General features: G+C 38.8%; 1 protein-coding gene across 3 annotated transcripts in view; it reads left to right on the top strand.

Annotated features, from left to right (window-relative positions):
* Positions 1-1,024: 1,024 nt before the first annotated feature.
* Positions 1,025-16,894, top strand: part of Cimip6 (ciliary microtubule inner protein 6) — a 65,374-nt gene continuing 49,504 nt past the window's right edge. Inside the window, exon 1 of one of the 3 annotated variants that reach the window (XM_006993197.4) lies at positions 1,025-1,171. In XM_006993197.4, the coding sequence (XP_006993259.2) occupies positions 1,149-1,171 (23 nt within the window). In that variant the 5' untranslated portion in view covers positions 1,025-1,148. The remainder of the gene's footprint in view (positions 1,172-16,894) is intronic. The other 2 variants (XM_076546160.1, XM_076546159.1) reach the window with 2 other exon arrangements.

The following is a 16,894-nucleotide window of genomic DNA, read 5'->3' as shown; positions in this document are numbered from 1 at the left end:
TGCTTACCCACACACTCCCTCCTCCAAAAACACACACACCATCACATATTCACACACCCTCCCAGCTCTTTAACACACTCCACACTCAAGTATGTAGGTTGCAGAATGTCAAATCTATCCACTATCTATTTTCCTAGGTCTGACAGGACTTTAGGACATGCTTACAATGGTCTAGGGTCAGTCTCCACTAAACCACATCTGTCCCAAGCGAATAGAAATATGCAAACTGACTTTGGTGTCCCATGATTACACAAACTCTTCATACACAGGAGAACTCAGTTCAACAGAAACCTCTCTAATCCCATTTTCTTTTCTATGCAGGAAAACACTTCAGTTATCACATGTGCCAAAGACATTTGACTCTGGTAGTGGAAACTGGGAAGCAATGCTAAAATGAAGTAAGAAGTTCCAGGGCCAAGGTGAATGTCAAGTCTTTTCCCCCCCGCAGCTTGCGCTTTGGGGAAAGTGCAGGCATGCAAGCCCGACTCTGCAGAAACCTGCAGTCCCCTGCACCCACTCTGCTCAGATGGGGTAGATGCACGCACCACAGGGAGCCTCATTTGCAGAGGAGTGTTCCTTTGTTCTGTTTTAAAGCTCACCACAGGTCTGGCGACAGAGATTCGGTCAGAAACCATGGTAAAGTGGCAGCCAAGCTTCCCCACGGGAATTAGGACTTGCACAGCGCAGAATGAATCATGGAAAGCAGGTTTCCCAGGCAGCGGGGAAGGTCTGGAAGCCATCCTCACTCACTACTCAAGACCATCATGGTCCTCACGAGGCTGGCTCTACGTGGCTCTCGGACTGGCTAAGTTCAAACTAATTGTCTAACCTGAGGCCAGAGATGGGAACAAGAACTGGCTAAGTTCAAACTGATTGTCCAACCTGAGGCCAGAGATAGGAACAACACATTTGCTGGCTCTTTCCCTCACTCCGGCTTGGGGCCAGCCACGCCCGACTGCGAACGCCCAACAAAGCTCCCTTACTGCGCCTGCGCTCAGGTCCCAGCCTCCTGCAGCTTTTCCCCAGGCTTCAGTCGCTTAGCAACACTGGAGTCACAATGGCCAAGCTCCGGAGCCCTCTCAGAGCAATGGTTGGTCAGTGTTCTCTCCTAACGTTCCTGGCTGCCGCGTGCGAGGCCAGAGGGGGCCATGGACGGAGAGGAGAAGCAGCAGTAAGTGCTAGGGTTCGACTTTCTGTTTCCCATTCTGAAAACCATTTCCCTTCTGCAAAATGTGAAGCGAGACCCAAGGAGTGGCTCAGCACCTATGATCCAGGACACTTCATCCAATAGGTTCCCTCGCTGCTTTCCAAGGGTTGAGTGATCACAGTATTCTTTTTTAAATGCACCGTTTATTGAGCACATACTGTGTGCCAGGGACTTTATGCGCTCCTGGTCTAGGATTCTTGAGGCCATCTTGAAACTTGAAATAATCACTCTTTACACCCCACATTTAACACATAGGAAAAATCCGTGGGCTTTAGTTATGAAATTATCCAGACTCTACTGCTGTTCATCACTTCCTCTTGTCCTCACCAAGAGTCAGGTACCTCATAGTACAGAAGTCAGCTTTTCATAGATAGGGGCATCACTTTGCTTCCCTAATCTCTCTGTAGCCTTCTTAATATGGCCTCTTAAGAAAATGTTTTGCACAGGGCGCTGTGTGCCACCTTTGTAAGGACTGCCTCCTCTTTCCTTGCCGCACCTACTGCCTTCCTCTGGCAGGACTGCTCCTGCATGCAGCTCATTTGCAAGTTATCTCTAGTGATCCTCAGAGTGACACCAGGACAAGCATCAGCATCACCTAAGAATGTGTGGAAATGAAAACTCTCAGAGTCTCCTCACACCAAACACACTGAGTTGGGAACTCTGGGACCCCAACAATCTGCTGTTTAACAAGGCCTTCAGGTGGTGACCTGTACCTTGGAGGCAGTATAGCCAGTAGAGGTGATGTGGTGCCAAGCATACCTGTTTCCAAAGTGGTATTTTTGTTGTTAGAATAGTGGCTCTTATTGTGGGCCAACTAGAGAACTAGTTGAAATAAGTCCCTAGGAACAAGCCTCCGGATTACTAGGGTGAATTACACCTACAGATTCGTATGTTTAACAAGGTCACCACTGATGCCAGGGCTGTTCACTTTGGAGACCATGCTTTATGTCCTAAGGATTGATACATTTCTAATACAGAGCTCCCAGTTACAGTTAGCTCTGCTGGAATGTTCTTTCCTCAAATATCCACTCAGTTGTGCCCATCCCTCCCTTTCTTTTTCAATTACCACCTGCATAATACAGCCCCCACCCTTCCTAAATATGCACTCTCTCCTCCCACATACATGCATGCCTTTTCCTCCCTGGGTATTGTCTTTACCATGTAATCTAGCATATTATATAAGTATGCCCCTGTTTTATTTCTCATCTGCCTTCACCAGAATGTAAGCCCTGTGAAAACAGGAATTTCATCTGTTTTGTTCCTGTTATATCCTTGGTGCCTCAAGCAGCACCAGGCATGTAAATACCTGCTGAATGATTTAGCATTATTCTTTCTCTCAAATCCTTACAATAGCTATTGTTCTTTCATATAAATAAAGGAATGGAACCTTAGATATTAAATGGCAGAGTTGGGATTCCAATCCAAGCCTAACTGCTTCAGAGCCTATTAGGGTTTTTGGTTTTTTGGTTTGGTTTGGTTTGGTTTTTCGCTGTTTGCATTGCTGATATAGAACCCAGGATCTCAGGCACGTTAGTCTTTTATTTGTATTTTCCTTGTACAAAGATGTTACTACAGAATCATGTATTTCACATTTGTTATCTCTAGCCATTCATACCATGCAATGCAGAATTCAGTAAATGCATACACATGTAAGCCAACATCCATAGTTCTTTCCTTCAAGGATATTATTCTAGAACATCTGTGTTGATGGGTTATGACAATGAGAAACAGATGGAGAAAACTGATGCCAAGGAGTTCACAGTGATAAATTCATTAACTGGAAAGTCACAGATTTTAAATAAATGTGCATCTCTAAGAATGTACTAGAAACATCTTAGAAGGGCTAAAGGTGTACAGCTCAAACAAAGCCAGAGTGGAAAACAATACTAGTGCATTTGCCTGAAATATGTAAATGGTGCAACATAAATCTCAACCTCGCCTGCATGGAACTTACTGATTCATACAGGTATTTCTGGTGCTTACACAAAGCAAAGAACTAGATGCATGCAATTTGAGTTATAGTAAGTACCATGAAGAGATTTTACAAGCCTAGAGAATCATGAGGAGGGAAATCTAGGAAGTGTCTGGGAAAGTGACTTTTCAGCTGCTCAGGGAGCAAAGAAAGAGCACTAGTGTTGGATAAGGAAGAGCATGAGTAAGTGCCCTGAGGAGAAGAGACAACTGAAAACAAGAGACAAAGACACTTGGATGAGATTGAGATTAGGCCACCAGATTCTATGCAATGGAAATTCATTTGAGGCTTTTAATTGAAAAATTATACAATAGAAAGAATGGGCTGGGTTTGATTTGAAATAGGGTAGGGGGTATATTTTAAGAGTTGTGTATAAGGCAAAGCATAACTACCCATTGTTCACTATAAATCTGGAATCTTTGCTGTTGTTGTTCATTTATCCTGAGTTCCCCTCTCTCCCTGGAAATCACACTTATTTGCTCCTGCCTAGCTATTGGCCATTTGGCTTTTTATTAAAGCAATCAGAAAGCACCTTGACAAAGACACATCTTCACATTGTACAAAAAGATTATCCCACAACATTTTCCCCTTTTGTCTAAATAAAAAGGAAATACTTTAACACAATAAAATTATATACAGTTTGAACAATGACCAAGTAAGAATTACATTCACAATGTCTAGTCCATTTGTATTTGGCAAATTCAGAAAAAAATTCTATTATCTATCCTATCTTGGTGAGTCCAAAGTTGTGAACCTAAACCATTTCCTGTCATAACTTGTATTACCAACCTAAAAATATCTTTTTAGACATTAAAACATTTTCTTAGGTAAACAACTTAAGCTTTTATGTCTCTCAAACTTTGTAAACTTTATATCTCTTTTGTAAGTTTTCTTAATTTGATAACAAAGAAGATGCTATAACTATCTAGTTTTCAACCCTCATCAGAGGCTCAAGGAAGATAAAACATTACCTGAGTAAACAGAAAGTACAGAGCAAACAAATTCCAGAACAGTAGAAATGACAGAGCTATCTGGCTGCCTGGACAGTCAACCAAGGTTCCTCTGCAATGATGGGCCATCCATCGTTGGCCTACAGGCCTAGAATATCTGACAGACTTTTCTATGAAGCAAGAATTTTGAAGGACTAGCCATTCCTTGGCTTGGAAAAGTTTGGCAGTCACTTTCTTTTGTGTCCTGCTTATCCAATTTGAACAGCATACTGTCAGCAGTTGAGGGAAGGGCAGTTTCTTGCCCCGTGGCTAACTTTTGCCACAAAGAAAGTAAACTCCATATGGAGTTTCTTTGATGCCCATTATCTTCTCTGAAGTAGATTGGTGCTGCTAGAAGCAAACATGTCTCATTGTCATTTTTTTTAAAAAAAAAAAAACCCTTTATATTATTAAAACATTTTAAATGCCATATTCTGTAGATCTCTGAAGTGTTTGAAGACCATCTGTATATCTAAAAATATGTTTGACCTCGAAGACATACCTAACAAGTTTGATTATAATAGGTGACTAACTACTTATCTGCATTTTTTATTACCTTGAATTGTTTTTAATAATAACTTTCAAGGAATAGAAAATTAAATTATATTGTTAAATGAGATGCATAGGTACAATACCTTAAGGGTAAAAACATATGTACAGTATATCCTAATAAAAAAACCCTCAAATTTGTATCAATATACAAAAAACCATACCAATGTAATATTTAAGACTAGTAATTACTTTTTTGGTTTAAAAGTAGATTCAATAATCTACTCTTTTATCCTATCACTTCTGTATCCCCCTTTTTTCTTTTCAAAAATGAGCTCCCTTAATATAATCTCCTTTGTTCAGCTTTTTTACTGACCATTACCAATAACAATTTGTAACCAACCCCTCTAAACAATGACAAATATCCATAACCCATTAAATGACCAAAAACCATCCACCGCACCTCTTGGGAATGTGGGCATCATGTTCTTAAAATTACTTCCTGTTGTCTAGGGGGCAGTGGCATCTCTAGGAGATCCTGAGAAAATTGAAATAATGGTCAAGTCTTGGAAGAGCTAGCTATATCATTTGTTGTCCAATCTCTATGTAATGAGAAAGTGCAGGGCTTGTCTCAAGTCATGGCTAAAGTAGTTTGTGAGGCTGGATCATCTCAGCTAGCCACCTTGAAATTGTCCTGAGCAGTTTGCAGTCCAAAGCTGATCTTTGGGTGGTGTTTGTCAGCTTAATGGTGTTATCACAATCCAAGTGGAATTGTTGATATACGGCCCCATCCTCCTTTTGGAGACTTCAAAGGTTGCTATTAGGAATGAGCATGGTTCACTGCAGAAAACTCAAACATTCTAATGTCACATGCAGCAGATCTTGAAGGTTAAAGGATCACAATTTGTTAAATACAGAAACTTAATTCCTAGTAATCTGATAGAGACTCAAACCCAAAATTATCTACAGAAAGCTAGATTAAGCCTTTTTCTAAAATTAGTACTCTATATGGCCATTAATATCATGACAGAAGGTTTAATATATATATATATTTATATATTATAAATTTTGAGATAATATTTATACCTTTACAAAAGTGTTAAAGAGTCCAAATAAAACCAAAGAATTATGAGATTAGTGGCAATAGAATAGTCCCTTAATTTTGGATTTTTTCTGTCTCATATCAGGTAGCCCTTCTGACCTGATACAGAGATTTTGGATTATCCTTTTAACAAGCATGTTTGGGTTTAGAGAAGGAGAGAACCATGCTCTAATTCCAAAGTCAGTTTAAATTTTTAATGAAACCGGGACTACAATTTGCTTTATATGTCTGTAAGAACAATAAAAACAAACATTTGGAAACATTTATGAATTTTATCCTGTTGGAAATGTGATATACCAATTTTTCTTGGGACATTTTCTCTGGATGATTCATCCCTTTGCTTTAGATGTCTCATTTTTCCAGTGGTCTTCAGATTCCTTAGCCTTCATTCTCCTGGAAAGACAAAAACAAAATCCTGCCCCAACCCTAATTTGGTGCAGTTTCATTTTTGGCAAGTTATATCTGATCAATTGAAAGGCATTTGTTAGTCTTATAAGTTTGTTTAGAATGAATGATCCTACTGCTTGATGAACTATCACCTCTTCTAATCAAGAGGTCTCTCTTGGTCAAACCTAATCTTTATCAATTTTAATGGTATTTGTAGTTTTTCTTCTCCTGTGGAAACAAAAGCAAAACTTCTTCCCCAATATAACACATATCCTAGTTTCCATTCGAGGTCAACACATCTTTAAAGTATACAGACTGATTTAATTCAGTAGTTTTTTCCTATTATCCAATGTCTCCTCACAGCTGTCATTTCTTTCTCATTAGCATTTAGAAAATTTAAAGTTAATAAGGCATCATGTAATCTATCTCTGAGGGTCTTTATTACCCCTTTCTGTTTATTAAGCATATTTTTTAAAGTAAATTAGATCTTTCTATAACTGCTTGCTCTATAGGATTGGTATACTTGTATGGTATACTTGTAATATGCTTTATGTTATAATATACAAAAAAATGGTTTCATTTTACTACAGACATATGCTGGAACATTGTCAGTCTTCTTTGTACAGATATCCCCATAATGACCATAACTTGTAAAAAATGTGTAATTATAGAATCAGCCTTTGCAGAATTCAAAGCAGTTGCCCATTGAAATCCTGAATAAGTATCTATGATATTGTTAGTAAACTGATTGCAAAAGGTGAGTTTTGCAACTCTGTGGATTTGGTGTCCTGGGTTTTGGCACCAAAAATGTAGGTAAATTGGTTGCAAAAGGTGAGTTTTGCAACTCTGTGGGTTTAGTGTCCTGACTACCTGGGGAGTTAGGCAACACCTTGAGCTGCTTAGGACAGCTCTGATGGCTGAACTGCAAGGAGACAGTTCAACCCAGAAGGGTGAGGTATCCTGGACACCTCGAGGTGCTCAGAACAACAGCTCTGCCCTGAAGGTGTACTGGAGACCTGGAGCTGTGTAGCACAGCTCTGATGGCTGGAACTGCAAAGAAGCAGCCCAACCCTGGAAGAAAAATTTATTACCTTGTGCTAGAGGGCCTGGTAGAATCATAGGGGACCTTTGATGATTTCTGTTTCTATTTCTTGTAATTTATTCAATTACCTTGTGCTGGAGAGCCTAGTAGACTCATAGGCAACCTTTGATGATTTCTGTTTCTGATTATTTCTTGTAATTGAATAAATAACAAAATTAATTCTGAATCATCTGGAATAAGTTCAGCAGTTTTGATATGTAAAACAACTCTTTCTGCATATTGAGAGTCATCTAGTAATACTGTGAGAATAGCATATAATTCTGACTTTTGAACAGAATTGTAAGGGCTTTGAACCATTTTACTTACAGTTCATGACTTATAACCTGTCCTTTTTTTTTTTTTTTTTTGCATCAGTGTAGAATGTAGGGGGTTCAGAAATTGGTGTTCCCTGTACAATATGAGGAAGGATCCAATTAGTTCTCTTTATAAACTGCGGTCTCTTAATTTCAGGATATTTGTTACTACTCTCTCCCAAAAAATTTCTGCAAGCTCTTTATCAATGTTCATTTTCTGTCCATAATGAGGAAATTTCAGCATTAGTAAATGCTACTACAATTTCTGCTGGGTCTGTTCCTGCTAATTGATGAAGTCTTCATTTTCCTTGCAGAATCAACTCAGAAAACTTTTCTACATAGGTCTTTAATTTTTTTCCTCTGTTTGTGTGGTAAAAAAATATCCAGTCTAAGATACTGTCTTCTCTCTGGATAAGAATTCCAGTAGGAGAATGAATAAAAGGTAAAATAACCAGAATACAATCAATCTGTGGACCCAAATGATCCATATGTTCATTCTGTAATTTCTTTTCTACCAAACCCAATTCTCTTTCAGCCTCAGTTGATAGTTTTCTTGTATTATTTAAGTCCTTATCACCTTGTAAAGTTTGAAACAAATTATATAGTTCTTGAATTGTCAATCCAATTGTGGGCCATAGCCAGTTAATATCTTCCAGCAAATTGAAAATCATTAAGAGTTCATAATTGATCTCTCCTGATTTGTACTTTCTGTGGTTGAAATTTTTGTAAACTTATTTTACATCCCAGGTAATTAATAGAATCTCCTCTTTGTATTTCTTCAGGAGCAATTTGTAATCCCAAACAAGGCAAAATTTCCCTTGCTTCTTCAAACATTTTCTCTAAGGTATCTGCATCTGAATCAGTTAGTAAGCTATCATCCATATAATGGTAAACTATAGATTGAGGAAACTGATTACAAATTATTACCAATGGCTGTTGTACAAAATATTGACACAAAGTAGGGCTATATAACATTCCTTGTGGAAGAATTTTCCACTGGTATCTTTTAACAGACTGGGAATTATAAGTAGGCACTGTGAAAGCAAATTTTTCTCTATGCTGTTCTTGCAAAGGTATAGTTAAAAAAAAAGCATTCTTTTAAATCAATCATTATAATAGACCATCCTTTAGGTAATAAAGAAGTCAGGGGAATTCCAGGGTTTAAAGAGCCCATTGGCTCAATCACCTTATTAGGAGCTCTTATATCTGTTACCATTCTCTACTTTCCAGATTTCTTTTTTATTACAAATACAGGAGAATTCCAAGGACTGGTCGAGTCTTCAATATGTTGAGCATATAGCTGCTCCTGTACCAGTTGTTTTAAGGCCAGTAATTTTTCTGATGTCAAAGGCCATTGTTTCACCCAGACAAGTATGTCCATTGACCATTTTAAAGGAGGGCTGTCAGTACCTTTGAAAGATCAGCAGCTGTTGTGACCTGTTTATATACAACCTGAATGGTTGGTGACTGTTATTTATAATACCTTTTAATATTTTTCCCAGAAACATACCTTAGTTTGTGGTTTGTTTCTGATATGGGAGGAATGTTAATCTGAGTATTCCATTGCTATAACAAATTGTGTCCCCATAAATTCATTGCTACATTAGCCACATATGGCTTTAATTTTACTCTCTGTCCTTGTGGCCCTATGCATTTGACCCATCTTGAGCTTTGTTTTTCCTGATATAAAGTTCCAGTCCCTAAAATCTGAACATTTACCTTTTGAAGAGGCCAATTTGGATGCCAAGATTTTGGTCCAATTATTGTTACATCTGCCTCTGTGTCTTACCAAACCCTCAATTACAATGTCATTTATTCACATTTTTAACTTTGGTCTTTGATCATTTACAGAAGTTTGCCAAAATATTCACTTTATAGTTTTTCCTGAAATCTTCTAAAGCTGTTCTGACATCCAAAGGAGTATGGTTTTTAATAACAGGCATTAAGTCTTTTAATTGCTCTGTGGAGGAGTTTTCCCAATGCTCACGGGAAATGACTGAACCAAATTTGATATGGGGGCCTGTGAGAGGCCCCCTTTGACATTTCCTGATGGCAAAGGGCTACCTTGCTTGTCTCATGTTGATCTACATTCATTAGTCCAGTGTCAGCCTTTGCCACACCTGCTGTATATTACAGAAGGCTGAGGCCTTCTGTTTGGATTTTCTTTAGAAAAAGACATTGTTCCTAGGAATGCCCTGCCTACAATTCCTTTTCAGATGATCTGATTTACCACAATTAAAACATCTAACACTTTGATTTTTCTTTAAATTTTAAGAAGTCACTCCTATCTAAGTATCATAAGCATGAGATCCAAAATCTGTGGTGATACTGTGTTCCCCAAAATATTGTGCACCCTAATAAACTTATCTGGGGTCAGAGAAAAAAACAGCCACTAGATATAGAGGCCAGAAAATGATGGCACACACACCTTTAATCCTAGCATTCTGAAGGCAGAGATCCATTCGGATCTCTGTGAGTTCAAAGCCACACTGGAAAGAGCCAGGCATGGTGATTCACGCCTTTAATCTCAGGAAGTGATGGCAGGAAGCAAAAAAGTATATAAAAGTATAGCAAAAAAGTATAGTTCCTGGTGTGAAAACCAGGAACTAGCCTGGTTAAGCTTTTAGGCTTTTGAGCAGCAGTTCAGCTGAGATCCATTTGGATGAGGACTCAAAGGCTTCCAGTCTGAGGAAACAGGATCAGCTGAGGAATTGGCAAGGTGATGTGGCTGTGGCTTGTTCTGCTTCTCTGATCTTCCAGCATTCACCCCAATACCTGCCTTCAGGTTGTTTTTTATTAATAAGACCTTTTAAGATTCATGCTACAAATATCAGATGTATTTCTAATCCATTCATCTATGGATGCTGGTCTTGCCTTTAAAGGTTTGGTCATCCTTTTATATTCTGAATTGGCATTTTCAAAAGCCAAAGACTCAATTAATATTTATCTAACTTTTGGATCTGACATCATTTTATTTACAGCTGAAGTCAATCTTTGCAAATAAAATCAGTAAAGGCTGCTTTTAGGCCTTCTATAATTTTAGTAAATGGCTCACTCCTCTTTCCTGATTCTTCAACTTTATCCCAAGCATTCAAAACTGCTATACAGCATAGGGATAAGGTTTGATCATCAAATGTAACCTGTCTTTCCACACCATCACAATGGCCCTCACCAAGGATTTGATCTTGGGAAATCTCATAACCTCTAAACCTACCTTGCTATTCTATGACCCTAGCTTCATCTCTGCACCAGGTTCTCCACTGTAACTGAGGAAAAGCTTCCAATGCTGCTATAACTAGATCTTTCCAGTCTTGTGGAATAATTCTGTTCCAAGTGGCTTCACAAAGGTGATTGCATACCATATGAAACTATTGCTTCCTTAAATCTCTTCAAATCTAACATTTTATAGGATCCCAGTTAACTTCTGAATAGCCTTGGGGATGCCTATCATCTGGTAGTCGTTCTTGAATAGTAACTGAATAAATTAAAGTTGGGTTTCTAATAACCTTGGGCTGCTCCTTTTCAGTTTCATAATGCAATGGTGTATAACTACTGCTGTAAGCTCCTCTGTCTCTGTGTGAATATTTTTCTTAGTTCCATTAGTCTATCTTTGTAAGGATTTTATCTTATTAGTCAATTTTTTTGTATTTGACACTGATATCAAACAACTATTTTAGGGATAAAACAAGAATTACCAAAAAGATAATTGACATTATGTAAATTCAACTAAGTTGATTTTCCCTTCATTTACTTGCTTCATTTTCAAACCATACATTATGGAACTATACAGAGAACTAACCCTGTGCATCATAATATTTCCCATTTTTAATGTGGGAGGAAAACTCTTTTTTTTTTTAAACTAATTTCCCCCTTTATGAATTCCCAGTTACCTCATCAGATCTGATGACGATGACAGTGAAGTGTGCGTCTGGCTGTCACTGTGTCGCACAGATAGGCAGAGAACACAGATGGTGCACAGCCTGGCTGAGGGCAGCTGCTCGATTATAGCTGTGAGCTGAGAGTGTGTGGCAATGCAACAACAATAGAATCCCAAGCAGGTGCTGTGGTGGCTATCCTAGTGTGGCAGCAGCCCAAGGAGGGGGTCCAAGAAAAGCCTGCAACCCATGGGAGAAGGAGTCAAGGAGCCAGCCATCTGAAAAGTGGACATGGGAATGTGTGGAAGAAACATCTGTGGTGGGAACTCCCTGAAGGCAGAGCCGGCCCATCATGGTAACTCTGGCATTTGGAGCCCTGGCACCTGTGGAGTTTGGGGCCTGTGAAGTTTGGGTGGCAGCTAGACACTGTTGTAGAGAGGCTACAACAGAAAAATCCCAGATTTGCTCAGAGGGCTTGGAGCAAAGGAAGAAAAGCCAGCCAACTCTGGCAGCTTCAGTGGCTACAAAGCCAGGAGTGACAGCTCTCTCATGTTTTCACACCTCAAGTTGGATGCAAGGTGATGATGCATTTGTCTAATTATTCTTATCAATAAAAAATCAGGAGTCAGATATCAGGGTAAGATCCTGAATGATTAGAGAAGTGGAGAAGTCACCAGTCGCCATCTCTCTCTTCCATTCCTCAATCAAAAGACTTGAGATCATCTTTCAGCCCTGCCTTAACTGCTTCCTGACTCCATACTTCAATCCAAGACCTCTATGGTTAGTTTTGGTCAGCTAGTGGCTAACTCTGCCCTCTGACTCTAAGCAAGTTTCATTGTCAGAATATGATCAATATATCACACAACATTAGCCAACCCTCTTAAATTATGATAAACATCCATAACCCATCAAATGACTAAAAACCATCCATCCTGCCTCTTGGGAATGTGGGCATCATGTTCTTAAAATACTTCCTGTTGTCTGTGGGCAATGACATTGTTAGGGGATCCTGAGAGAATTAAGATAATGGTCAAGCCCTGAGAGAGCTAGCTGTATCATTTGTTGTTCAGTCTCTGTGTAATGAGAAAGTGCAGGACTTATCTGAAGTCCTGGCTAGAGTAGTCTGTGAGACTGGACTATCTTAGCTAGCTACTTTGAAGTTGTTCTGGATGTAGATTGTTGAAAAACTGCAAACAGGGGCATTCTGAGAAGCTGTATCATCTGGACTACCTGTCTTCGTTGATGTCTGGCTGATTTTATTTTTTCTGAAAATACAAAAACTTTTAAAGGTCACATACATATCTGCATCAACACAGTTATGGAATTGCTGTGTGTATAAATCAGCTAAAGATGTTTTTTTTTTGTTTTATATTTGAGCACACAAAAACCATCTGTCAACTTTATAAGTCTGTTTGGACTGCATAACTAAACTGTCTATGTAGCCAATAAGATTTACCATGTCTCATCTAGTTTCAGAGCTGTTTCCATGTAGAGGGATCAACCTATATGGAGCCTGTCTTGTAGGTTTTCATTTTTCTTTTATGTTTGCAACCAAGATCCTCAGAAGTTCCCCCCCAATCAAATCTAATCTTCATTAATTTTGAAGGAATCTATAGATTTTTGTTTCCTGTGGGAATAAAGGCATACCCTCTCCTGCAACTCAACACATTTCCTGACTTCCATTCTGAAGTAAAGACACCCTTAAAATATATAGTTTGGTTTAATTTAGCAGGGTTTTTTCCCCACAATCTAATATCTTTCAGTAGCTGTCATTTTTGGGGGGTCATTAGCATTTAAAAAGTTCAGTCAACAAAGCACCATACAGGATCCAGACACTGTTTATTTTCAATCTTTACATGGCTTACTTTTTTTTATATTACTTTACTCTTTCTTTAAAGACTTTGATTTTTAAACTGTTTTTTTCTATGACTGTCTGTTGCCCATTTTCTTTTCTTTCTTTAGCATCTAAGCACATTTTTAAGCATACTGTATTTGTTTAGAGGGTATTTTTTTCTGTCTGGATCTGGCTTTTTTTTTTTTTTTTTTTTTTTTTTTTTTTTTTTTTGCACCTTTGCAGTGTTTCTCTGACCATATGAGCCAAGTCTTAAAAAGCCATGACAGCTGCCACGAGGCTCTATTTATCTCATGGTGTTAGTGACTGGCTCTGCCCTCTTCAGGTCCTCAGGCAGCAGCAGCAAGAGCAGCACCTAACTGTCCCAGCTGTGCCTGTTCCAGCTCTGGTCACCCTGCAGCAAGTGCTTGAATCTAGTACTGAGTAGTGAGTAGTAAGCTGGCTGTTCAAGTGCTCAGCTACACAGCAGGGCCTCCTAAAGGAGCTGTGCCTCTGTACACAGCAGGCACTGGGTCTACCTGAGGGACCGCAGTCACCAGGAAGCCGAACCTGTCTCCATGTTTGTAAATTTTTCCAGCTTTCTCAGGCCCTATGTGGATTTATGTGCCCCACATTGGGTGCCAACTGTAATTGGTCTTTCTCATTGGACTTCCTTTTGGTACCACCAAACCCAAATAATTACATATAGACTTTTTATTAATTATGAAAGTTTGGCTTTCATAATTTTTACCTTAGGCCTGTTCCCAACTAGTTCTTATAATTTAAATTAACCTGTTTCTATTAATCTGCATTATGCCACATGGTTCTTTACCTCTCTTCAATATTGTCAGTCTAACTCCCTCTGTGTCTTACTGGCATCTCCTGCCATACCTAGATTCATCCTGAGTTCCTCTCTCTCCCTGGAAGTCTCAACCTATTCTCTCCTGCCTAGCTATTGGCCTTTCAGCTCTTTATTAAACTAATCAGAAGGCACCTTAGCAAAGACACATCTTCAGAGTATACAAAAAGATTAATCCACAACAATAATGTTTTTATTCTTTTGAAAATTCCATATAATGTATTTTGATCATCATCCCCCCTCAATTCCTGCTATACCCACCCTCACCTTCCTATCTACTCAACTTCATATTCACTCTATTTCTTTTTCTTCTCTTTTTTTTTCTTTTTTAAAAATATTTATTTATTTATTATGTATACAGTGTTCTGCCTGCACTCCAGAAGAGGATACCAGATCCCATTACAGATGGTTATGAGCCACCATGTCATTGCTGGGAATTGAATTCAGTACCTCTGGAAGAGCAGCTAGTGCTCTTAACCTCTGAGCCATCTCTCTAGCCCCTTTTCTTCTCTTTTTTTTATCCTATTGAATCCCATTCCTGTTACCCAAATACTCTTGAATGTGGGGACTGCCCTGAAGCCTACTCATCTTACCAGAATCACACCATTAAAACTAAACTAGACTAAAATCCTGACTGTTCAATCCTAGCTGCTATCATATACCAAAGCTCCTTAGGTAGAGGTTAGACTTTGTGCCCATATACCCTTGTCCATGGTGATATTTGCCTGGATTGAGTTTACACTGGTCTTATGTATGCCGTCACAATCACTGTGAGTTCATATGTGCAACTCTCCTGTTATGGCTAGAAAATAATGTTTTCTTGTAGTCATCCAACATTCCTGGCTGTTAATAATATTTCAACTCCCTGTGAAAACCCTTGGGCCTTGAATGGATCTGGTATAGATGCCAATTTAGTGTTAAGTATTTTGAAGTTTCTTATTCTCTGTATATTGACCAATTGTGAGTCTTTGTTTTAATTGCCAATTATTGCAGGAAATAGCTTCTCTGATAAGAGATGCCCAGATCTACAGGTATAGCAACTAATTAGAAATCATTTTAAATTATGTCCATTTAGCAGAATAATAGATTCTACCAGGGCCTATGATTTATTTAGTCACATGTTATTGACTCCATTAAAGGTGCCAGGTATGGGTTCTTGGAGTGGACATTAAATCCAGTCAGAAAGTGGTCAGTTACTCCTTATATTAGTTACTTTTCTATTGTTATGACAAAACTCAAAGGCAATTTATACAAGAAAGCATTCAATCAGGCTTACAGTTTCAGAGTGTTAGAGTCATTGATGGCCCAGCAAAGGTAGGGCAGCAGGAATGGCTGCAAGTTCATATCTTGACCCACAAGTAGAAGGCAGAACAAAAGCACATTGGGAACAGAACAAGTCTTTCAAAGCCTCTTAGCCTGCCCCCAATAACATACCTTCTCCAACAACACTATACCTACTAATCCTTTCTAAACAGTTCCAACCAACTGGAGCCTATTGGAGCCATCTGCATTCCAACTACCACACTCCTATAATATTTATGCCCTTGAGCCTGTAGGTATACCTTGACAAGACAGTCATTATTATAGCTCACAGAATTATGAGTGGAGTAATATTGATAGTTACTTTTCTCCTCTAGTTTTATACATAGCACCTTCCTGTACTATAAAAGCTAGCTAGTAGGGATAAAGCTTCCAAGTCAATATGAACTTAATTCTTCTGTTTTGTGACTCAAATATATGGTGTCTTGAGCAATATGGTCTTATCATCAAGCTCTCGTGGGTAAAAAGAGTAATGGCAATAACCTGTAATGTTTGGGGGTCTATGCAATCCCACTGGCCAAAAACATAAATAAAGAGATAATCCATTACTGGTACTGGGATTTTCTTTGCTAGCATGTAGTATTGGGTTATTGCTTTACCATGAACACTCTGGGTAGTGTACTGGTTTGTTTTGCCAACTTGACACCAACAGATTCACAAAGGAAGAGATACCTTAACTGAAGGACTGCCTCCATCAATGTGGGCATTTCTATTGGGCATTTTCTTGATTAATGGTTGCTGTAGGAGGGCTCAGCTCACTGTGGGTGGAGCAGCTGGTCCTGGTTGTATAAGTAATCAGACTGAGCAAGCTATGGAAAGCAAGCCAGTAAACAGTTCCTCCATAGTCTCTGCTTCACTTCCTGCCTCCAGGTTCCAGCTTGAGCTACTATCTTGGCCTCTTCCAATGATGGACTGTGATGTGTAAGCTGATATAAACCCTTTCCTCCCCAAGTTGGTTTTGGTCAAAATGTCATATTACAGCAATAGAAAAGCAAACTAATAGAAGTAGGTGATAATATGGCTTTTCTAAAGAGCCTTTAGCCTTAGTGGTCTCTCCTCATAGTCCCACCTCTACTCTACCCTCCCATCACCCACCCCATTTAACCCTTCCTGTTTTACTATTCTTTCTCACCTTATTTCACTGTATTCTGTCTTCTCCCTGCCCCCAAGAGAAACATTTCTCCCTGCCCCATGGACCCCTTACTGGTTTCTTAACCTTGAAGAGTATTCCAAATAAAACATACATATCTGAAGATTCAAAGTCAACATCCACGTATGAGAGACAATATGTCATGCTTCTCTTTCTGAGTCTGAGTTACCCAACACAGAATGATTGTTTCTAATTACATGTATTTACTTGCAAATTTTATTTTTTCTTAACAGCTGAATAATATTCCACTGTGTAAATTTTCAATTATCCATTTATCAGTTGATGGATATCTAAGCTATTTCCATTTCCTGGCTATTA

The sequence above is a fragment of the Peromyscus maniculatus genome, chromosome 10 (genome assembly GCF_049852395.1).
Source record: "Peromyscus maniculatus bairdii isolate BWxNUB_F1_BW_parent chromosome 10, HU_Pman_BW_mat_3.1, whole genome shotgun sequence".
NCBI lineage: Eukaryota > Metazoa > Chordata > Mammalia > Rodentia > Cricetidae > Peromyscus > Peromyscus maniculatus.
The sequence above is the reverse complement of the archived record's forward strand: the minus strand, read 5'-3'. Positions and strand labels throughout refer to the sequence as shown.